This window comes from Frieseomelitta varia, unplaced genomic scaffold (genome assembly GCF_011392965.1).
Source record: "Frieseomelitta varia isolate USP_RPSP 00005682 unplaced genomic scaffold, Fvar_1.2 scaffold_347, whole genome shotgun sequence".
NCBI lineage: Eukaryota > Metazoa > Arthropoda > Insecta > Hymenoptera > Apidae > Frieseomelitta > Frieseomelitta varia.
Window position 1 is genome coordinate 54,304 of NW_025110087.1, and position 24,636 is coordinate 78,939.

Sequence of the window (24,636 nt, forward strand, 5' to 3'; positions counted from 1 at the left end):
AACTTTGCAATATTTAAATACATATTGTTTGTTAATAATTAAGGCATAAATAAGCATATAAAAATATACATATATATATTATATAAATCGCAACAACAGTATAAAAATTAAACCTGCTCTCGTCCAATATTAAAATTTCATATATTTCTCATCATGTCCATTACCATTTTTAAAATGTCCATAATATCTTTTTCATTCATTACTTACATTCAAAAATATATATTTTTAGTAATGTCAATATATCACTAATAATGTCAAAATAACATGACAGATGTCAGCACGGTTTCATATTTAAAATTTCAACAGGGTGGTTTACTATCTGTGTACCACAACTTTTATGAACTCGAAGGTAAAGTTGAGTTGCGCAGGAGCCCTGCGCAGTCAGTTAAGCAGAGTCCACTGGCGAAAGTAGTGGGGCTGCCCAGGAGAAAGATGGCCGCCACCAGCGAGGAACCGAGTGTTATGGAGCCTTCTCAGACGAATTCTGGGCAAAGTCAATCCGTCGATCCGCTAAAGATGCTTTATCCGATGGTAAACGAAGAGGAAACGCCGCTGCCACGCTCGTGGAGCCCCAAGGACAAGTACAATTACATCGGCCTCTCCCAAAACAATCTTCGTGTTCACTACAAAGGTACGTTTTTCGTTCCCAGTGCTTTTCGTATCTCTCTCACGATTTTGTTCTGCTGTTGCCCAGAGAATTCTCGCGGATGATTTTTTAACGTTACCCGTAACGAAGGATCGAGGTACGATCCCGGCCAATAGGATTCGATTCTTGCTCGATACGGACGAATCGTTTGACGGAGCTGTAATATCGATTGAAAATGGCAGGGCTCCGTTTCGCGTGTGTCAGCGACCTAAACAAAGGAATCAGCTGATCGGTCATGGTCTCTATTCGACTTTCTCTCGATCGTTCGGTTATTTTCCTTGATCGTTTGCCAAATGCCCCGTTCGGGCAGTTGGAAATCGATCGGGATCCCTCGTGAACCTGTGTGTCGGGCCTCTGGCAACAATTTTTCACGGATATTCGTGGAAAAAATGGATCTGCGTAGAGAAGGCGCAATGGCAATGACAGCTGCGATGTGTGAACAGTTACATTTCTGTCTCCTTCTCACCCACAGCTTCCATATATGTCTCTCTCTCTTACACGCTCGTTTGTGAGCTCTTCTTCGCTCCTGCTGCTTCCCCCCTCCGGTCTCGTCTTTCAGTTTCGTGGTGGACAAATATTTTTTTTCACTTATTCTCTAACATTGCTATTATTCGTGTATTATGTATTTATGTAGACGTTGAATAAATCCATGTAAATATCGATGAGCGATAAGAACCGTGTTTATTGTTACGTCCTGATTTTCAAATTAAAAGTGAGACGTGCGGACGTTCAATTTGCGTTTGAAAAGATATCGTTAAAAGTCCGAACAATAATCCTCTCTTTGAATAAGAAGGAACTTAAGAATTGCGTTGTACTTTTATCTAATTGAAATGTATCAGATGATCATTTAATTTACTGATTATTGATCAAAAGTAACAGTTTTAAATGAATAAAATTGTTATTATTATATTTTGTATCTTGTAGTTGAAAAGTTAATATGAAAATTTTAAATCTTAAGCACATTTTCTTCTTTTGGGTAAAAATTATGTTGTACCAGCTCATTTAATTTGATACTAATGAGATGAATATTCTTGTATATTGAAAGATACGTAGTAAATATTGATTGCAGAAGGTGTATCATTGTATATAATAAAATATTTTACAGTTCCATTGTTTGTATTAGTAAATTAATATAAATGTTGTACATTTATGATAATTTTGGAAATATTCACAAATTGAAATCTATTATCTGCATTTTGGAGTTAACTTTAACAATAAATTGAAACTGAAGTTTAGTGTGTATTTTTTTCAACAATTATTCACTGCTGCAATTTTATATTTATCTTTCATATGTAAATACTATGAGGATAACAGTACAAACATATTTAAAGAAGAATAAAATGTAATAATCTTGAGTCTTTGCCATTTTTGTTCTGTTAAAAAGAATGTAGTAAGGTTATACTAAATCTACGCACATATAGATAATGTTCTATTGTATTTTTATAGTTAAATTAAAAATAATTATTTAAAGTATTATTAGCAATTGAATATTTTCTCTAAAATTTTCTTAGATATTCTTTGGATACACTTTTTTATTTGAATTAGTCTCCTATAAAATACAAAATATAAAAAAAATAAAAATAAAATTTTAATGCCTTTGTTCGTTATATTATTGAATTCTGTAACATTACCATCAAATTGTTAATTCAATTTTATTCGACATGTTCAGTTAGCTATTCGCAAATATATGGATTGTCGATTGAGTAAATCAGAATGTATCTGTTTATTATCCGTGTGTTCTGTAAGTTAATTTGTTACATCAACTATATTTGCATAATTGATGCCCGATTATTATGGCTTAAAACGACCAAACCAAAAGGTTCTAGTTACATACATAGAATCTATTGTAACATTTTGCAAGGCGTGTTAATAATTCTTTTGTACTTAATTAAATGTGAAATGGGCAACTGTAGGTTACTAGGTCGACAAACTGCATCACTGCATTGCAAGTGCATCCAAGATTAGCGATTAGATTGTGACGGACGATCACTTCTGTTCTCGAATTTCGTACCCTTCAGTTTTCCGCTGTAGTTCGCATTCTCTGAACTTAAGAGAAGCACAAAAGAAAACAATAATTCTGCACTATTATGTTGAACATACTTTGATAAATAACTTTTAGAGGCCTTTATTGTTATCTTATATAATTATATCTTATTGTTAATTTATTATATTACTAATTCAACTATAATTATAACTTTACGATAATTTATATTTTATTATTTAGAAAATTGTAATAATATTCAAATTGTTTTCTGAAAGATTTTTTTATATAACAAATGCGACAATGGCAAAGAATAGTTTGATTTCTTTTTGTTTACAAGAGAATTTAAATATTTAAAGAGAAATTTACAAATTATTAATTTTTATCAAAATATTATTTCTTTTGATATAATTTTTGTACATGAAATAATTAATATCGACCATTAATTATATAGAAATTATTATTTATTAACAAGAGTGTATTGTTTCAGGTTATGGAAAAACTCACAAAGATGCTGCGAGTGTCCGTACAACACATTGCATACCAGCAGCTTGTGGTCTCTATTATTTTGAAGTGAAGATCGTTAGTAAAGGCAGAGATGGTTACATGGGAATTGGCCTGTCTGCCCATGGAGTGAATGTGAACAGGTTGCCAGGCTGGGACAAACACTCCTATGGGTATCACGGAGATGATGGGCATAGTTTCTGTTCTTCTGGAACAGGACAACCTTATGGGCCCACATTCACCACAGGAGATGTAATTGGATGTGGTGTAAATCTTGTCGACAACACTGCCTTCTATACGAAAAATGGACATCATCTTGGTATTGCCTTCACTGATCTTCCGGTTAGTATTGTGCAAAAATCGAAGAGAGAAAGATTATATTACATAATTATTCGTAAGTAGACTGCAGACATGTATCTGTAATTATATTAACTACATCTAATTAAACTGTTATGGAGAAGGTTTTTCCCAATTAATTCAAATCACAATAAAATATACATTATTTTTTGTAACAAAGAAATGACTTGATAGGATCTTGTGTTAAACATTAAGTTCATTAAATTTAGGATTGTTCTGTAAAGTCGTAAAGTAATAAAAATAAATTAGATTATTGATTTTATTACTTATATTTGAACTATGCTAGAGTAAAAATGAAGCTAGTTAAATTAAATTATTTTTAATTTATTCATCTGAATGAAGATCTAAAATCTGAAATAGCGACGTATTATTCATTATTCATTGTCTATTTTACAGCCAAATTTATATCCAACTGTGGGTCTTCAAACGCCAGGGGAGGTAGTTGATGCAAACTTTGGACAGGAACCATTTGTTTTTGATATCGACGACATGCTTAACGAACTTCGGGTTAAAACAAGATTGCAAATTATAAACTATCCCACGCCAGATCACGGTCAGGGTCAGTGGCAAGCAGTCCTTCACAAGTGAGTTGGATTTCTTTGTTTCATTTTTCCTTTACAGTTATAAATATAAAAAGTAACCTACATAGAAATTGTATTTTCGCATATTCATATTTGTAAATGAATAATATACATTCAGAATTAATTATTTTGATTATTATTAATAATGCAGTTATTATTTTCATGAATATGCAAGCTAACTCTCATTGTTCTCCAATTGATCAGAACTAAACTCATAGCACGTGATTAAAAATTTAATAAATTTAACTGCATGCACAATCTTGTGTAATGAAACAAAAGATTAAGGAAGCCACGCGTTTTCTATTATGTCTAATGACCTTGCATTCTACCGCATAATGATATGTGCGCGTTAAAAATTCTAATGTACGCGTCGAAAATTAACAATATAATTCTTCTTTCTTTCCTTCTTTTTTTTTTTTTTTTTTAATATGTGATCCAAAAAAACCTTACTATACCATTCAAATTTTTTAAAATAGCAAAATTCAAATAGAAAAATTACTGAGTTTTAGAAATTTTTGTTCGTTTCTTTTTCAGAATGGTGTCAACATATTTGGTCCATCACGGATACTGTGCCACTGCCGAAGCATTTGCCAATAGTACTGGTCAAGGATTTGAAGAAGATCTTAATTCCATTAAAAATAGACAAAGTAAATAATATCTCTCAACATTCTTAAATAATAGCAATACAGTTACAAAAAGATTATATTTAAAAAATTGTTTTTAAAAAAGTAGTAATTTAACATAAAAAAAAAACGTATAATATGTATAATATGTTTTAGAAATTCTAAAGTTGGTACTGGCGGGTAGAATGGGAGAAGCAATAGAGTTAACCAGTCGACTGTATCCAGGTCTTCTGGAACGGGATCCCAATCTTCTCTTCGCCCTCAAATGTCGACAATTCGTTGAAATGGTGAACGGTAGTGATTCCGAAATCACTCAAAATTCCAATGTCAATCAAACTAGTGTTATACAATCTACGAAGGCTTACACCAAATCTTCAGCAAACGGCAACGTCGAGGAGATGAACATGAACAACGCCATGAATGGTTCCACCGAACAGCAATTGGTTAATGGACAACTTGAAAACGATGTAGATATGGAAGAGAATGTTATAAACGGCATGAAAAGTAATACCGAAAACAGTTATCAAAACGGTGACTTGAGTACCAACGGGTATAAATGTCAGAACGGGGAAGATGTCGACATGGGTGAGACGTTGTTGTGTTGTTCTTACTCGCTTAATCGCATTACGTTAAGCAAGGAATTTATTTATTATTGTTTACGTATTATTATTATTATTATTATGTGCTTATTAATTTTTAATTTTAAACTGTCTTCTAAAATGAATATCAATCTGTTCCCAGAGACCAACAATGTCAATCAAATTCAGCAACAACAGAACGGTAATTGCAATATGGAGAACACATCGAATAGGAATAACAAGAAACAGCTTTGCGGCGGGGATAAGCAGGCAATCGAGAAGATGTTGGAATTCGGGAGGCAGTTATATTCTCAGTCGATACATCTGCGACAACAACACGGAAAGAACGAAAGCAATAAAAAGATGCTTCAAGATGCGTTCAGTCTTCTAGCATATGCAAATCCATGGAATTCACCGGTAGGTTGGCAACTCGATCCTCAACAGAGGGAGACCGTTTGTGCGAGACTTAATTCTGCCATACTCGGTAAGATTTCTGTGGTTTTTATTTTTAATACACATACAATGTATACATTCGAATGATCAGTAATTGAACTCTTAAATATCTCATTAAATAATCTTTGGTAAACAGTAATTACAATTGCAACTACATAAACAAGTAAAAAACAGAAACTGCTTGATAAATTTATAAAAAAATTCTCACTCAATTAAACTATAATTTGAAAGTAGCCTGCGTTTTGTTCTTCTACTTGTGTCAATGTCGATCGTTCGATACTTCTAGAATCGAGTAATTTGCCACGACGGCCACCGTTGGAAGTGGCCACCTCTCATGCAAGAGAATTGGTACGGTTAATGTCTCACGCTGGTCTTGGAGCATGCGGCTTCGCGGTCGTAGATAATATCATTCAATATTGACGGTGCCTACCCCTGCTGCCACGTCTGCTTCTTCTGCCGACTCGAGTTTGGTTAGTAACTCTCTTACACGTAAATTACGCATCGATTAGAAAAAGCTGGGGATAGTTGATACAAATGACAAAAATCGCCCTGTAATATAATCACGGTTTATAGTTATAGTTCTGTACCAACAAGGAGAACGAAAGAGAGAGAGAGAGAGAGAGAGAGAGAGAGAGAAAGAGAGAGAGAGAGAGAGAAAGAGAGAGAGAGAGAGAGTGAGTGAGTGAGTGAGTGAGTGAGAGAGAGAAAGAGAGAAAGGATCGTTCTACATTTTTAAATTAGTAAGTTACTACTTTTGAGATAAAAAGAGGATTATACGTCGTGGCCTGTTCAAACGACCACGATTTTATTAACTTTGTCTACTTTCACTGAAAGTCCGTCATCCATGAATTGAGGAAAGAATTTTGATCTTCGTTTTACCATTCGAAAAATCGGCTCTTATCTGTGTTATCATTATTTGTTCTCTCCCAGTAGAAAACTATTTCTTGTTTTCTTTTTGCGAAGAATCGTTTTTTACGTTTTGCAATTAAGTGATTGAAGAATTGTCAATGTTGTTCCCAATTTCTGAACGACAATAACGTTGTCGATAGTGTACAATATACATACTTATGTTGTTGTGATTGAGATACTGTTATTATCAAATATGAATGAGAAGAGGCACATTGTAAATCGTACTATTTTTATGGAGGGTGATGGTTTTTCGAAAATTTTGCCAACTTGATGTGTATCAATTATCCCTGGTATCTTGACAGGAACGTTTTTCGCATCTTTGTACATTTTTTACCTCCGATGTAGATAGCGACTCGTTTAACCATTCATATATAATTTATGAACATTTATTATACACACATCTTGTAAAGAGAATAAGAGAGTGCATGGCTCTTTAGTTGAGATCATTTTTGTAAACTAGCTATTAACATCTTTTTCATGTAATTGTTACATATATTCGACTTTATATATAGTTTTCTAAAATTATACAAGATTCCACAACGCAACACCGTTCCGTTGAAATCACTTTTTTGCAAGATCGCTTTGTGTTTTCTTATGCGTTAAGAAAGTCAAAATTATAATATTTTTTTCTTCTTTTTCCACTGTTTCTTCACAAATGGTGCTGTAATTAGAAATTAAGAAATTAATACAGGTGTTGTGAGTTCGAGTTTTGTGCCCTTGTATCTGCGATAATATAATTGAATATACATAATTTTGTGAGTTTAAGTACTCAATGAATTTTGTTTCTTGGATGGAATTGTACTAATAAATATTCATATTGTGAGAAATTATTTTCAAATTGTAGATACAAGAGATTATATTCAATATTAACAAATGGGTTTTGTGTTGTTACGTTTGCGCATATTTTCGAAATTAAACATTAATATTTTTTTTAAATTTTTGATTATAATTAAGATTAAATGTTAATTTTATATATATATAATATTATATATATATAATATATAATATATAATATATATAATATATATAATATATATATATAAAATATATATAATATATATATATATATAAAGTTGTGAAGACTTTCTTCAAAATTTTATCTATATGTTATTGTATAATTTTTTATTGTAATTTTCGCAATACTCATTGTAAAAGATAGCTTGAAATATACTTTAGCGATTTAGTTTTAAGCTCGATTAATTTTTTTAATGTTTCAGTCATTACATTTATTTATCATTATTATGACTTTTTGAAACATGTATAAGAATGTTATTTAAAGTAAACGAAAATACTAAGCCAAATTCTTTATTAATTGAAATTACAATTGTTCCGAGCTTAAAAAATATAATTATAAGAATTCCCCATGCTGGAAGAGATTTAAAAAATTTTTTTAAATTTTGATTTTGCTTTTTTGTTATATTTGTCTGTGTCATCGACTAAAACTATTTTCAATTAAGATTTAATTAAAAAAAAAAAAAAAAAGCAATTGCAATTATGAAAATATTGTTGTAAATACATCGTTGTAAATTGTTTCGACCAGAATCTATATAAAATTTTGTACAATTTTATAATGTGAATCTTGATACGTAAGATATAATTAAAAACCATGAATTTAAATCCCGATGCGCACTATTCAAATCGGCGCTGTGTCGCAATCAAATGTGTTCGCGCGCATTTGCCAAAAACGTGCGTTAATAGAATGAAAATTTTTTAAATAAAACTTTAAGCAAATAAATGAAAAAATAAAAAAAAAAAGGAAGAAGTTAAATAATTGTTATCGTTAATTAAGGAATACAAATATTTTTAAACTGTATGAATTTTTTCATAAAAAATGTGTAGCATGAATAGATAGGAGAATGTTAAAAACTATAATTAAGTATCTATATAAATGTGTATGTATGCGTATGAAGGTGAGAATTTTTAGAGACGAATGATAGTTTTAAACGATCATTAATACTTAACAATAATACTTTATTGTCAATATTTATATCAACCATAAAGATTCTTAAAAATATCTCTCATAAAATTCACTTTTGCCTTCACAGACATCTCCTGTGTTCGCATCATAGATCTTTTTATCATACTCAGAATAAACTAGTTGCCATTTTTTTTGAAAAATCAGAATTGCACGAGCATATTCGCACTCTAGTTGTCGCCGCATTTTTCCAAAATTATAAAATACCTTGCTCTAATGTCGAAAAATTACGAACAATTTTAAATACATAAGTATGTAAAAAATTATATATATATATTCATGCTCAAAAGGATCGAAAAACCGTAATTAAAAATCGTGTCAGAGACGCGCGCTGATACAGCGATCCTCTTTGTTCTAGGATGTGGAGACAGAACGTGGAGCAGATAATATTTTTGCAGCAACAACTTCGCGACATCACGTACCTCTTCAGCTAGAGTCCGACAATTGGCTCTCTGGCTTGATCTCACACATCTACCCGACACATAAGCGTCTAATGTAACACACACGCGCGAGACCCACCACCAAAAAAGAAAAAAAGAAAAAAAAGAAAAAAAAAAGAAAAAAAAAGTACACACAATGTTACGGCAACGTGGACGAGAACGAGGATGATTGCTAACGAGAATCATCGCTCGAAGAATGATGAACATTGATTGCAGTTTTCCAGAGTTCGAGCAAGAAAACTAGTTTTGACGAACTGACGTGCACACATGCGAGGAAGAAGAGGGAAAGGATGACGTGAAGAACGATGACGCACGAGTACGAGTTTCGAGAAGGAAATAAGATAGAATTTTCGAAGTCGGGAGCTTGCAAGACGAACGAAGCCGTAGATGGCGCTGATATATAGTGAAAGAAACATAAGGATGCAACGATGACACCGGAGGCTGGAAACGAGATTGCCCCGACTACGTGTAATTAAGGTAATTTTGAACGTGGGGAGAGGTCGACGATCGAGGATGGTGGACAAGCTTGAGAACGACGATGCGAATAAAGTGCGAGGATGACGATTAAACACCTGCCAAGACGGACCTTTTCTCGTTTCCTCATCTTTTCTATTTTTTCTTTTTTTTTCTTTTTTTTTTTTTCTTCTAGCCCTGTTTAACTCACCATCATTCCGAGGTTGTTCCCTCGTTTCTCAATCGAAATTGCTTCCGAGTCGCAGCGGGGACGTGCTTTCGTATTTTCGCCTAATTTCGACCACAGACGAATAATTCTCATCAAGTGGGTTTCTAACGTCATTCGTTCGATTTTCCCTTTTTTTTTNTTTTTTTTTCAGTTCATCGTTCAGCTCAACCATCACGTTCGTTCTTTCTGTTTTTTCACGCGATTCACACGGATTTGATTATTATTATTTTTCAAAATTTCCGTCTCTGGTTCTCAAATGATGAAAATTTTTTAGCTCCTTTGGAACTTTCGATCGGAGATGTCGCGATATTCTTAAACGAATTTTATTTTATTTTATTTCTTTTTTTCTATACCTTAGTGCATTGTCCCATTCATTTCTCTTCTGCGATTGAAATCTTTTTAACTCTTCGTTTTGTCTATCAACAGCTGACCAACCGTCAGCGTCAATTTTTTTTTTTTTTTTTTTTTTTTTTTATCGAGAAAATTAACGAGAAAAGAGCCTCGTCGGTACAACTACGGTACGATTAATTGATCCCTCGTCGATTATCCCGATAGCCTTTCTAATCGTATCATCAACGAGTCGATTTTTGTATCAATTGTTAGCTCTTAATAAAAACAAGAAAAGGAAGAAAATAAAATAAAAAAAATAAGAGAAATAATATACACATATATATTAATATATATATATATATATATATATAAATATATATTAATATATATATATATATATAAATAAAAGGAATATTCTCCTTTCGATTACTATCTTTTCGTTTACTAAATTAAGTTTAGACGTGACGCGAGAATCGCAATTCAATATTCGACGATCATTCTGTTCCGTCTGATTTCTTCAACGGAACAACTATCGACGAACCAATAATCCTTTTAATTTTAATTTTTTTTTTTTTTTTTTGGGTATTCAACTTCTCTTTTTTCTTTTTGTTAAATTGTCTTATAAGTTTTTAATATTGTTCAAATTGATTGTCAGCACTGTCCGATTTATCGACTTCAGTATTTTCGTTCCGATTTCACTCGTCCTAGATTCGATCGAATAAACGAAAAAGAAAATGAACAAGAAAAAAAAAAGAAGATATAAATAAATAAATCGTGTATTAGTGATAATATATAATTAAGGAGTATCATGTGATTACGAGAGAAAATTTGTAAAAAAGAAAAACCGACAAAAAAAAGACAAAAACAGAAAAAAAAAAAAGAATGAAAAGAAGCGTGTTGAACTCGAGCGACGAAATCAATAGAAAGAAATGGAGAATTATACCAGTGATTGTAAGCGATCGAAAATTATGGGAGTTATACAGTGAGAATTAATAAAAGTTATACAATTAAACAGAATGCTGTAAAATGTGCGGTGTTTTATATTTCTATCTTTTTTTCTCTCTAACGACTCATTTGTCTAAAACATTTCTTTTCGAAAATTTTGATCAGGTTCAAAAAAAAAAAAAAAAACAACTTTCTCGAATAAAAGGAAATTTTTCAATGAAACGTGCTGATCACACGAAAAATGAAATTTCGGTTAGAGTCGGCTAGCTTTAGATTACGTTGGCGGAAGAATTGAAAAATTTTTATACTTAGCGTATTAATGTGTGGAACTTACAGATCCAAATTAAAATGGCGGTTCTCCCCGTTGCATCGGTTGGATTTAATCGATTAGACAAAGACGAAATTTTATATTGAAAGGTTGCCTGAAGCTTGTTAATTTCTCAAGACTTCGAGATTGATCATTTTGGAATTGCTCTTGAATTTCTTTGTATTGTAGTAATTGGAAAGTAGGAAGCAAAAGGAAGACCTCAACATTGGGGTTGTCAATAAATTAAAGAATAATTATTGAGGGAAAGAAAAGAAAAAAATTTTTTCGGCCATGGAACGAGGGAACGATTGCGAGGGTTTACAACAAAGAAAAAAAAAATATAATAATAATAACAGGAGACAAAGCAAGAAGATTGCGACGAAAGCTAAATAAATAATTATATAAGTAATAACAATATTAACGACGATGATAAAGATGCAAAACGAAATCAGTCGATTAATTTAAAAAAATACGAAAAAGAAGCAAGAAGGAGAAATGAAACAAATCAATAAATAAGAAAATATACGTACATATATATGTGTGTGTGTGTGTGTGTATGTGTATACATATACTATATATACATATATATGTACGTATGTATGAAACAATCTTGTATTCTACGATAAGTAATTGTTTTTTATATGCGACATAGTATATATTATATAATACGTAATACGTATATACATGTGTATATATGCGCACATGCAAAAGGTATATAAACGTGTATATGTGTATAAATGAAAGAAAATAGAAGAAGAAGAAGAAGAAGAAGAAGAAGAAAAACACGAAAGAATTAATCGAATATATTGAATGAATTAATAATGTACGTGTGAGATTTCAAGGAAGAAGATTTATTAATTAATTTTATATGTGTGTGTATATGTATATGGCGCACATATCTCCGTGTGTCCTCTCTGTTGCGAATATGTTTTTTCGTACTGCTCTACATACATATACGCAGGCATAACGACTATTTCAATCCGTAAGGACGAGTGAATTCGAGTGTCTGAGAGAAAGAGAGAGGGTGGAACACGTTGGAATGTGTGAAAGAGAAAGAGCGAATGAATTTCGTTTGAGATTCCGTATGAAATCCTGTGAAAAAAAAAAAAAGAAAAAAAGAAAAATACAATTTGACGATTTTTAGTGTTAAACGTTTTCTGTACTATAAGTAGAGAGCCATGAGTATCTTGCGAATAATACAGTATGATTTGGAGACATTGTTCGTTGAATTCTGTTTCTGTCATTCATTGCAGCAAAAACCCTGGAATTCTCTACGCTCACTTTTGGCAACGAGTGTTACAAAAGATACTTTTTACTTTTTTTTTTTTTTTTTTTGTCAGTTATGTATAATTTATAAAATTTATGAAATTTATTGATTCACATTTTTATTATATATATACAACATATATTCTTATTTTAATATACAGTGATTTTATTATTTTATCTGTTTGTAATAATATATTTTGTTAATGATAAGTCAATATTGATAGATTTTTTTTTTATTTTGTTAGCAATAAATTATTAACATTGATAGAGTTTGGGTAGTTTATTATTATTGAAGTATAGAAGATAATGTCTTGTACATTTAATGTTTATGTAAACAGCGTCATTAACATTGCTTTTAATCTATTTTTATTTTTTGTTACTGTTATTTCATTTTTATGTAAATTTATTAAAGATTTCTATTTTATCTATATTTGATATTGTCAATATAGTTGAGTTACCACATGTTGATCAAGACGTAAATATTTTTTCAAAAATAACATTGCATATTGTTGTTTATATCATGTTATAGTTCAAAGAATATGGAAATGATAAATTACAAAAATCTTATTGTTTAAAATTATTTTACTGACTGATACAGAAAAATATTTTTGCATGAATGCATAACCTGCAGACAATTTTTGTCTCTCTGAAAGATCAAAGTTCAATTTACAAAATTTTAAACAATCACTGAATCTGTACAATTCATTACATTTATCTCTGCATAAATATAGATCACCATATTTATTATTTAATTAACAACAGAAAACTATATGAATAATTTTTATTTGAAACGTCTTGTTTTGATATTTCTAACAAACTTTTTTTTCTTTCAATTTCAGCCAAAAATCTTCGTGAAAAAATTAATCCGACCGTGGGTAAAGATATAATAGTTCCACAGACGAGTCTGTGATAATTCAATGATGTCGACCGAGCTCTGTGGCACGAAGTTGCTTTATAAAATTCTGTAGGTATTTATCAAGTCTTTAGATACGTACGTCACGGGCTTTTAAACCAGTATATTGTGCACCGTAAATGTCATCCGCCTTCTAGCAAAATACATATATTTGTTACAGTACCTAGAGGTTTCCTTGTTAAATGTAGTCTGTTTATTCTTGCCTAGATATTGATGTATCTTTTAGGAAGGCAATGTATGTATCTTGCAAGAATACAACATATTCATGAAGTGTCGTGTTTGCAGATACGGATTTTTATGCATTTATGCATTGAATAAATAACTTTTCTGCAATTTATCGCTTTTACTTATATATTATTATGTTATAAATTTACTTATATATTATTATGTTACAAACTATTTAAAACAAATATGTATATAAATATTATTTAATATATGAGACGGGATAAGAATTGAATTAAATTTCATCTAAAAAGTTTGAAATCATTACAATAATGCATGATAAAATTATACTTGCAACTTATACGCGAAAGAGTTAAAATCGGAGGGAAATATGAATTATTATTTGAACCACTGTATTGCAATTAATGAGTTTTATCAAATATTTCGTGAAATGTGCAAGTAACAATAGTGGGTCGTGTCAGAAGGTTAAAAGTCATCATATTTTCGTCTCTTGGATACCAATGAGCTTTCCAACAAGTGTCAAAGTGTTCGTCGTCAATTTCTTCGCGATCGTGTTCCATTTCTGCACCTTATCGATCCATGTCTAAAACTTTCGGCATCGTCTAACTGGAAAATAGTGGAACTTAATGAATGGTGCGAAAGGAACGCATTTTATGTACAGGTAAATACAAGTATATAAAAAAAATCCTTTAATTTCTTAAACGAAAATAATTGAAATCTCCTCTAATCAATCTGCTTAATTTCCATTATTTTCTAGTCTGATGATACAAAAAAATAATTAATTTTCAGATTCGGAAATTGAACAAGTCAAGGCTCAAGTCTCGGAGAGCATCCTCTTTCTTTTTTCGCCCCCTTCGCGGCAAGGGAAATTTCAAATGCTCGACCGGGCAAATTCGATCCCGCGCGGGGTGCCCCAGTCGATTCTCGAGGCAAATCTCGACGAAAATCCCGCGCGTGCGCGTTGCGCGATTTCTTCTCGCCATACCACAGGCTCGGAGTGGTGGGGCCAGTTGGTGGATCGATCGACGTCCCGTCGAACCTCGCGGCCGTGATCGCTGCTGCGCCTCTGGGCGGGGCGAGAGGGCGCCTCAGTCGTGCACCGGAGCTCAGAAAGGACGCTTCGTCCAGCTCCTCGAACGTTGCTCGTTCGCTTGGATCTCTCTCTTTCCTCCTCGTCGATTTTTCCGACGAAAAAAAACACGAAAGAAAAAACGAAAAAAAAAAAAAAGAAACAAGACAAGACGCTCCTTTCGCGTCTTCTAGGGGCTGTGGTACGATTATAAACTTCAAGCAGACGTGTGATCCGAAACTTCGAAAAGCGAGCGAGAGAGAAAGAGGGGGAGAGAGAGAGAGAGAGAGACAGAGAAAGAGAGAGCCAAACGTGAGAGCTTAGTTACAATAGTGTTTTTATCTCTGATTTGAGATTCGAGATATATTCTTTCTTCGCCCGTGTACCATTAGTAGCCAGTAGTCCGAGACTCGAGAGACCCGTGGAATAGTACCGTACCACTCCGTGGTACATACTATAGTTGCAGCGACGCGGATCAACCAGTGATCGTTTCAACGCGGCGCGGTTCACGTCGTCCTCGCCGGAGGACACCGGGGATAACACTTACGTCCGTACCGGGGGATATTTTTCGTTCCCTTTGAATTCATTCGGCTGCCCCGTGTATATCTCGTGTACTAACCGATCGTATTCCTCTCGTTGGTTCGAACGTACGTTACATTCTGTTCGACTGTTCGACTCGTCGGATAACCAGCCACGTATCGATTCGAGAGGTGATACGGGCGTACGTAGATAGAGATAGGACGCACGTCCTAGTGAGACAAGTGAGAGATACACGTTGAAGAGGTGCGTAAAGAGAAAAGGGTTTCGAAAGTATCGAGAAAGGGGGAGAGGCGTCTATGTGCGCGGCCGGAGGTACGGAGAGCTACCCTGGCACCTAGCGGACGACGCGGGGTGGCTTCACCAAGTGAGTATCAGCTTTACGCCCTTCTTTCTTCTCTGAGCTAATCATGCGTCACGCTTGCTTTTTTTTTCTTTTTTTTGACTTCACTTCTGTTAATATTTCGCGGAAAGTAACTTTTTCATTGGTATTTCAGCCTCTCGGAAGCCAAGCCTGATCGACTCTGCATCTTTCTTACAGATTTTTCAGTCTAGTTGCAAACGTTCAATGATCGCGGCTCTCAAAATTAAACGTTAGGAGTATTCGTACGAATTACAGAGAAGCCATTTTTATTTCGATATGTAAAAATATGTAACGTAATTGAAATGGAAACAGAGAGCAGTATTTTAGAATGTGTTAATTTTGCACACTTTAGGATTTTAGTTAAATCCGAAAGTTTAATTTAAGAGACAGCGTTGTGCAACGATATTATTTATCTTTTAATTCGTGAAGTCGATCAGTCTGGCTTCTGAGTAGTTTACTTAACAGACAGAGCCAAAGAAATTGAAACCAAAGGTACTGATTGTAAATTTGAAATCACCATATCCACAATCTAATAATTTTTAGAAAATCTATATCGAAGAACTACGAATCAGTGACAAAATTAGCCGAACGAACCGAGAGAATAATTTTCGAACTTTTAACTAGTACAGTGTTTTTAATGTTGCTTTTCATAAAATGTAAAACATTTCCCTGTTCGTTGAAACTGAGATTGAAATTAAAAGAGAATATCGTGCAAGGAACAAAAGTGATTCTCAACTTGTCACGGATGCAGAGTGTCCTTTTGACACTGTGCTTCCGTTGGAAACATCGGAAAAAGGTTTGTCCGTCGCAGGAAGCGACTTATAGTCGCCAGTTCATGATGAAATTTAATATTCCTGTCTCGCAGTCGCGTTTCCCCGACGTCGAGGAATTTTCGTATATCGAACGTCGCGAAAGCGTTTTCTAACCTCAAACATGACGGCTCATATTATCCGGAAAATCCTCGGAAAATCAATATCAACCTTGATATTTACTTATCTCTTTAACATCACGCCCATTAGTAACTATATTGAATCATACACAGTTATATCAAATCACGACCATAATACATTAAAATATTGTTACTGGTGAGATCAACAAGAGGATTTCTCGTGAATTTGTTTTTTAATTGGGAGATTGACGTTTCTACAAGTTACGCGTTTCTGCATTGGGCACAATTTTATTATGAAATAGCGTCTCTAACTGTTTCGAATATGTCAATATCGTGATTTGACTATTATGTCAAATATATTATAATGTCAAATAGATTATTACATCTCATTCAATAAGTATAATTGACGTTGCATGGGTGTTGATCTGTTTCTGACCAGGACACGATTTTATTACAAAATGGTGTTTCTAAGTGTTCGGATGTATCAATACCGTGATTTGACTATTATGTCGAATGGAACAGTATTTCTCAACCAGTTTTGTTCAAAAAGCTCTGTTCCAAATATTTTTTGCTCCAGGCTTCCATTCTTTTTTTTTTTTTTCTTTTTTTACATGATTACATCAGTGTGTTCGTCGGCTTTTCGTTAGATCGTAGGTGTGATTAATATCGAACAGGGATTCTCAATCGAATAAATTTTGTTCAATCATAGAATCACATGAAATAGAAATGTTATATTTTTTTCGTTTTCAATGAATTTGTAGTTTAGGTAATTTTTGGAGATTCTCTCGCGTTAAACCTATTGCAGAATATAGAAAACAGATAACAATTTAACAAGAAAATATTATCAAATATCAAGATACATGTGTACGTATATAGGGGGTCCCTGAAATGTCAAGCACTTTTGTTTTCCACTTGTCAGAAAGTTTTATTTTCCATGCAGCGAGAAACTTTTTCCCTTGAAACGAAATAATAGCGTGCCATATGATGTTTATATCTTACACACGCTGTTTTGATAAAATTGCGAGCATTCTCGCAACGTTGGACTATCTCATTCCGCTTCGCGAAAATACGTGGAAATAGAAATTTTCTAGAAACAGAACGAAATTCCGTATTGTGTTTCGTATTTATTCGAAAAATCGAAATATTATTCTCTTGCCTCGCGCGAAGTAACATACAGGATTTCAAAGAAATTCGAATTCTGTATTCCAATGCAACTCACGAGTCGAGAACTTTCTTTGAGACTAAGGTATAATAAAATGTAGAATTTAAATAACGTACTTATGAAATATCTTCCAAGGCAAACGTTAACTTCTTTGTCCCAAAATTGCAATATTTTCTCAATTTTAATTTAAAACAAATAATAAATTTATTACTTCTCAATAATTTCTGTCCAGTGATATACCAACGAGTTCAAAAAGAAAGCGACAAATTATTGTATACGGTTCGGTCCTCGTTATGGTCCGCAATTAGTTAACCTCTTGCGCTGGAATAACGTGCCACGCACGTCGAGAATTCTTTGCTCCAAAATTGCAATATTTTCTCAGTTTCAAGGATATTTAGGTATAACTCGGGCAAAACAGATAATAAATTTTGTTACTTCTCAATAATTTGCTATCCAGTGGTATCATATGATATCGACGAGTTCAAAAAGAAAGCGACGAATTATTGTATACAGTTTGGTCACTCGTTATGGTCCGCAATCAGTTGCCCAGCGCAAATGGTCAAAACCAATATTTTCTTACCATGAGGAAAGATATAACTTATCCTCGAGATACTACGGTATCGGGTGTTGAAAAATTCGAAACTCTATCTGCCGTTCTCCTTGTTCATTTACATCTCTTCCCTTAAAATTCATTCCGAGCGCGTGCCAACCTAACCTAAACCTGCATTCCGATCGAAATTTCTTTTTCTTTTTTCGCTTTTGTTCCGCGGCGGAGAGATAGTTCCTCCTTGAAAACGAAATCCTTGAGTTGAAATTCTGGAAAGCATGCGCTCTGCAAAGGTTAGACCGAGAGAGAGAGAGAGAGAGAGAGAGAGAGAGAGAGAGAGAGAGAGAGAGAGAGAGAGAGAGAGGAGTGGGACAGAGAGAATGAAAGAGAGAAGGATGGAGAAACCGCGACATTACCGATGTTACAACGTTTAAACGTTCGCCCTCGAGCCGAGGCCTCGTCCCCTTTTTCGAAACTTCCGAAAAGATGCTTTTATGTGACGGATCGTCGGGCGAAAGGCGTGTTTCTCTTTGATATCGCTCGAAAGAAAATATCGCCGGCAGCGCCAGTCTAAACCGAAAGACGCCCATGATTTATTATTGATACTGTGATTCTCAATGAGTTACGCCTCGATCACCCGTCCACCCCCTCTCCTCGGCACTAGGGAGAATCGAATCATTTCTTTTTTCGCTTCTATCTACGTATTTCCATACATATTTATTAAGTTACGTCTTCTTTCGCGGATTTATCAGCTCGTAGCCTTTGGACGTGAGAATTGGAAGGAGAGTTGTGTTAAATTAAACTATTATCGTTTGAAATTAATTCAACACGTTCGAGACGTGTATTTTTCATGTTATATGAGTTATAGTTTTTTCTTACGTGTATTTTTTATGTTAATAAAAATCAAGTGTATTTATTAGGATCCACAGAGATTGACACTGTCTCGAACGTGTTAATGTTAGTATAATAATATTTTAGTGGTAAAATTAGAGTGGAATTTAAAACAGGGATAAAAGAACAACGCGATAAATTGAAGTAAATTTGACTGTTTCATTCTAAAAAAAAAAAAAAAAAAGAAAACGCATATATCGTTCTCAATCAGACGTCGAATCAAAACGTTGTCTTCGAGAATCGAAAACAGCAGATGTCTCGCGTACGTGTTAAAAACTCTGCCAACACCAACAAGTGGTAAGAAATAGTCCAGTTTTAACGCTGGCGGCTCGCGAGCGTGCAACTTTTGCTCTTCTTTCGAATATCTTTGAAATCATAATCGAGTCATTTTCTCGTGCTCCTATATTATAGAAAATTCACAAAACTTATCAATGATTTTAATCAAAACTTGCCCACTATATTTCTGAATTTCTTTCATGTTGTGCAAATGTTAATCAGAATACAGCGACGAAACAATGAAAAATTCGATGCATGTAAAAATCGAAATCAGGGATCCTGATCATTTTGGTGATGTTTCGTTCTTTTCCCTTTTTTTTTTTTTTTTTCAATATTTTGCGAAATATGGATTTTTTTTAGAGCACGGCTCAAAGGGTGAGCCTATGTTACATTTTTCTATAATAGAGCCTCGGGTCGTTTTATTTTTATTCAACGATATAGTAACATAGTGTGCCTGTTGGCACACTTGATTGTAACAACAACGCACGCGTTAATTGCTCGAGATTTTTGATAGAAGCAACAAGATAAATTTGTTATACATTCTAAAAAGTATTGTACACGAAAGTATTCTAAATAATTATTCCAACAATATTATACATGGTAGTAGAAAAAAAATTAGTCCCAAAGTATATACTTTAGATTTAACCGGTATCAACTGTTTACAACAGATCCAAATTTTCTTTGTTCGTTCGCTGAAATTATACCGTGAAATTATGTATTATATTTTCACTTGTGGATTTGTCTCTCGAACGTTCGAACTTTATCGAACAGCGATAAAAGGGGGGAGAACCCCGTTGAAAACTGATTGAAAAATGGATGCGTGTCGCGGGCGTCGATACTGATGTTGCCAGTGTAACGCCGCTAATTGCAAACGACGTTATCAACCTAGAGTTCGTTTACACGCTCGATAACTTTCCAGCACGATGAGTAATTTATTTGTTTGCGCCGACGAACCTGCCAACGCGCTTAACCTCTTGCGCTGGAATAACGTGACACGCACGTCGAGAATTTGTTGTCCCAAACTTGCAATATTTTCTCAGTTTCAAGTATATTCAAATATAATCCAGGCAAAACAAATAACAAATTTATTACTCCTCAGTAATTTCTATCCAATGATATCGTACCGACGAGTTCAAAAGAAAAAGAAAGCGACAAATTATTGTATACGATTTGGTCACTCGTTATGGTCCGCAATCAGTTGCCCAGCGCAAGTTTAATCTCTTATGCTGGAATGACGTGTCACGCACGTCGAGAATTTGTTGTCCTAAAATTGCACTGTTTTCTCAGTTTTAAGTATATTTAGATATAACTCAGGCAAAACAGATAATAAATTTTGTTACTTCTCAATAATTTGCTATCCAGTGATATCATATGATATCTACGAGTTCAAAAAGAAAGCGACGAATTATTGTATACGGTTTGGTCACTCGTTATGGTCCGCAATTGGTTAACCTCTTGCGCTGGAATAACGTGCCACGCACGTCGAGAATTCTTTGTCCCAAAATTGCACTGTTTTCTCAGTTTTAAGTATATTTAGATATAACTCAGGCAAAACAGATAATAAATTTTGTTACTTCTCAATAATTTGCTATCCAGTGATATCATATGATATCGACGAGTTCAAAAAGAAAGCGACGAATTATTGTATACGGTTTGGTCACTCGTTATGGTCCGCAATCAGTTGATTAACCTCTTGCGCTGGAATGACGCACGTCGAGAATTTTTGTTGTCCCAAAATTGCAATACTTTCCTCAGTTTCAACTATATTTAAGTATAATCCAGGCGAAACAGATAACAAATTCATTACTTCTCTCTTCAGTAATTTGCTATCCAGTAATATCATACCAACGAGTTCAATAGAAAAAGAAAGCGATGAATTATTGTATTGGTTCGGTCACTCGTTATGGTCCGCAATCAGTTGCCCAGCGCAAGTGATCAAAGATCTCAATTTTTCCAAATATCGATCAATCAGCATATTCCAATCGAGAGAGCTCCTTTTAGTTTGTCATTTAAATTCAAATCAGGACCACAAATTATAATATTATAAATCCTAAAAACAAAGACAATTGCTCGAATTCATGGTTTCTTTGATGAACGATTAATTTGTTGACTTTGGAATAAGACTTGGAATAAGACTTGGATTTGAAAAATATAGACAAATTATAGAGAGCGATCTCGCAAATATGACGTGAGAGGATCTACTTTTCTTTTGCAAATACACCAATACAGATCGATTCGTCGGAACAGAAAATATCTATTTTATCTCCATTTAATTCTGGGATAACATTTATATTCGTATATTCATTATACCTGAATTTGTCATCAATGTTCAAATAACATCAGTATTTGATACTAATATTTATTTGGCAGTAAATAAATATTAATTCATGAATATATATTATATGTACGAATAATCACTTGACAACAGCCTGTTTAACTTGTTGAACAACAGGTTTGATTAACATTGTGAACCTTCTTTGTGAAGAAAAAAAAAAAAAGAGAGAAATGAAATTCACAGCGCTATATTTACTATCAAATAGAAGTACAGTAAACGAAGCACAAATAAAAATAACAATCACATTATAATTCTACATTACACATATGTAATATAAAATTTTACATTATTAGTCCTTATTGGTCGTAATGGAGCAAATTATCCCTCGAATAATCGAAAGTAATCTGCAGCACAGTATAAAAATGAAATTCATGTGTATAAACATAAAAATAAAAATTATCTTCGTCGATTTATACCGTGTTAAATTGTCAGGCACAAGATTTCATTCGGTACGAGATACCAGAACTTTCTACGTACATACACGCACGTATCGTGCAACTCTAATTTCATTCTCTTTGCTCTCATATATCATTATCGCCTCTATATTTCTCGCTACTAAACTTAAGTAACGACAGTAGCTACGTTCTCTGCTTTACGATATCTGGTTGTTCTTCGAAGCCTCGAAGCACGCTCTTTGCTTTAAAAGCTCACGACCAGATAGAAGACCTTCCTTATCGTTACCGCGTGAAACACGTTCCCTGACCGGTCAGAAATAATCGTTTGAATAGCTTGATTAACCCCTTGCCTTACATATGCTCTCGTATGTATTCTGTTTCAACACATCGAAACACCGACGACTAAAGTATAAAACGTGAACGTGAAATAGAAAAAAACGTGATACGTAGAATAAAGAACACTGTGCTCTTATCGCACGAACAGTTAAATTTTAATAAAAAAAAAAAAAAGCGAACATCAGTGCTTTTAGATGTTAAAGTGTATCACAAAGTTTGGAAATTTCTCAGAAAAATATTTTATGCAGATCTGCAATCAATTTGAATATTTATTGAATTAAGTATATTAAGTCAAATAATTACAAATTCGATTCGAATCAAGTATAATTCAAGTCCAGTATATGAAAGTAATTAATTGTTGAATTTTAGCGAAAATTGAATTCGAGTCTCGTTTCTCTCAATTCTTTTTTTTGGGGGGGGGGGGGGGGAAATACATCGAAGCTTTCCAATTCGCTCGTTTCGAAATCTGTTCCCCTCACGTCCGGTCAGATTAAGACCGAATCAAACATTTTCCAATCGTCAGATCTTTTATGCTTTCGCAAGACAAAAATCGATAATTACATTTTTATATTCGGAACAGGATTTTTTAAAATAACATCTATAAATGTGTATGTGTTTTCCCTCCAGTTGTTGTGTGCTGTAATAATAACGACTTGTAGAAATAAAATGTTCAATAAAAAGAAAAACCTGATCGTGGGAGTGCTACTATAAATTTACAAATCTGTCCGACGTCAGAGAGTTAGAATAAAAATTTCTGAAAAATAAAAAAGAAAAGAAATATCTTTATATATAATAAAATATTTAATATATATAATATATATTATAATATATTGTAATATAATATTTTATTAATATAATAATATATTATAATTATTATAATGTAATAATATATTATATTATATTTTATTATATATAATATATAATATTATATAATAAGATATAATATATATATATGTATAAGAATAAAAAAGAAAAGATATATCTTTTATATATATATATATAAGAAGGAACCCAGTTCTATATCCCTTAAAATAAACCTATAACAATATTCTGAAGCATAAAGGATTCACGATAAGATGGAAGTTAAGGTAGTGACCCGAAATCTATGTATGACCTGGCGTGTATAGGTTAGATGCGGTGAAACGATTTGATCGATTTCCAGGGTACATTAGCTCCCATTATCCTGTTAATATTTCAACGAGAAACCCTGCAAATTGAACTCGTTCTTTATCATTTCGTTTCAATTGGAGCAGTCCGACGAGAAGAGGGACATTTCGAATTGGAAGTTTTACGTAGGAAGGAAAAATCATTTTAATCTTCGCGCATTACATGCACATTGTATTATATATATATATTTCCTTCGATTGTTTTTATATTCTACGTTTTATTTACAAATGAAATGAAACGATCATTTGTAGATCGATGAACGAATATATCCTTGTTGTTGCGCAAGTACTGTACAACAAAACTGTACAAGTTTTATAAGTGGTTTATAGTAGCGAGGTTGGAAAGATGTCCTATAAAGAATGACGCAGTCTACTTATAGTAAAATCCGTCATATACGTTGAATAAATTGCAGGTATTTATGCCATTTTAACCTTTTGCGCTGGAATAACGTGCCACACACGTCGAGAATTCTTTGTCCCAAAATTGCAACATTATCTGAGTTTCAAGTATATTTAGGTATAACTCAGGCAAAACAGATAATAAATTTATTACTTCTCAATAATTTGCTATCCAGTGATATCATATGATATCGACGAGTTCAAAAAGAAAGCGACGAATTATTGTATACGGTTTGGTCACTCGTTGTGGTCCGCAATCGGTTAACCTGGAAGTTTATCAAAAAAAAGAAAAACTAAATTTCTCTCTAATTCTGGAACTATTTGCAGTTTGGAGAATACAGAGAGCTAGTGTAAAGAGTTAAGAAACTCATTCAGTTCTAAAAAATTGTAAAATATAATTATATAATATATAAATATAATTATATAATATAAAATAAAATTATATAATATATAAATATGATATAAAATATAATTTATTGAATTATTAAAAAAAAAACCAATTCAATTCTGCATTAATTTCTCTCTAATTCTGTGACTATATTCATTATTGAAGCTAGTGTAAAGGGTTAAAAAAAACTCGTTCCACGTTTCATAAAA

The 24,636-nt window shown here is 33.1% G+C and overlaps 2 protein-coding genes across 5 annotated transcripts in view; both read left to right on the top strand.

The window, feature by feature from the left end:
• Window positions 1-372: 372 nt before the first annotated feature.
• Window positions 373-13,767, top strand: LOC122530564 (ran-binding protein 9). 3 transcript variants are annotated; one of them, XR_006307040.1, is made up of 8 exons: window positions 373-631; window positions 3,118-3,473; window positions 3,885-4,072; window positions 4,604-4,716; window positions 4,849-5,277; window positions 5,434-5,754; window positions 6,010-6,193; window positions 13,417-13,767. XR_006307040.1 is itself a non-coding variant. In XM_043657634.1 (7 exons), exons 1-7 carry the CDS (start codon window positions 433-435, stop codon window positions 6,141-6,143), a joined length of 1,740 nt encoding a protein of 579 aa, XP_043513569.1. In that variant the 5' UTR covers window positions 373-432; the 3' UTR covers window positions 6,144-6,327. The 3 variants fall into 3 exon arrangements, 1 of the variants encoding a protein (XP_043513569.1); XR_006307039.1 differs by lacking the exon at window positions 13,417-13,767 and adding an exon at window positions 8,966-9,126; XM_043657634.1 differs by lacking the exon at window positions 13,417-13,767 and having other exon boundaries at window positions 6,010-6,327.
• A 911-nt stretch (window positions 13,768-14,678) lies between these two features.
• The window catches only part of LOC122530601 (guanine nucleotide-binding protein G(o) subunit alpha), a 46,020-nt gene continuing 36,062 nt past the window's right edge, over window positions 14,679-24,636 (top strand). For both annotated transcript variants that reach the window (XR_006307054.1, XM_043657694.1), the window contains exon 1: window positions 14,679-15,646. The gene's annotated coding sequence lies outside the window, so the exon portion shown is untranslated. The remainder of the gene's footprint in view (window positions 15,647-24,636) is intronic.

Coding starts and splice junctions, on each gene's coding strand:
- LOC122530564 (XM_043657634.1), top strand. CDS start 433: ATGGCCGCCACCAGCGAGGAACCGAGTGTTATGGAGCCTTCTCAGACG. Junction 632..3,117: donor TCTTCGTGTTCACTACAAAG/GTACGTTTTTCG, acceptor GTATTGTTTCAG/GTTATGGAAAAACTCACAAA. Junction 3,474..3,884: donor TTGCCTTCACTGATCTTCCG/GTTAGTATTGTG, acceptor TCTATTTTACAG/CCAAATTTATATCCAACTGT.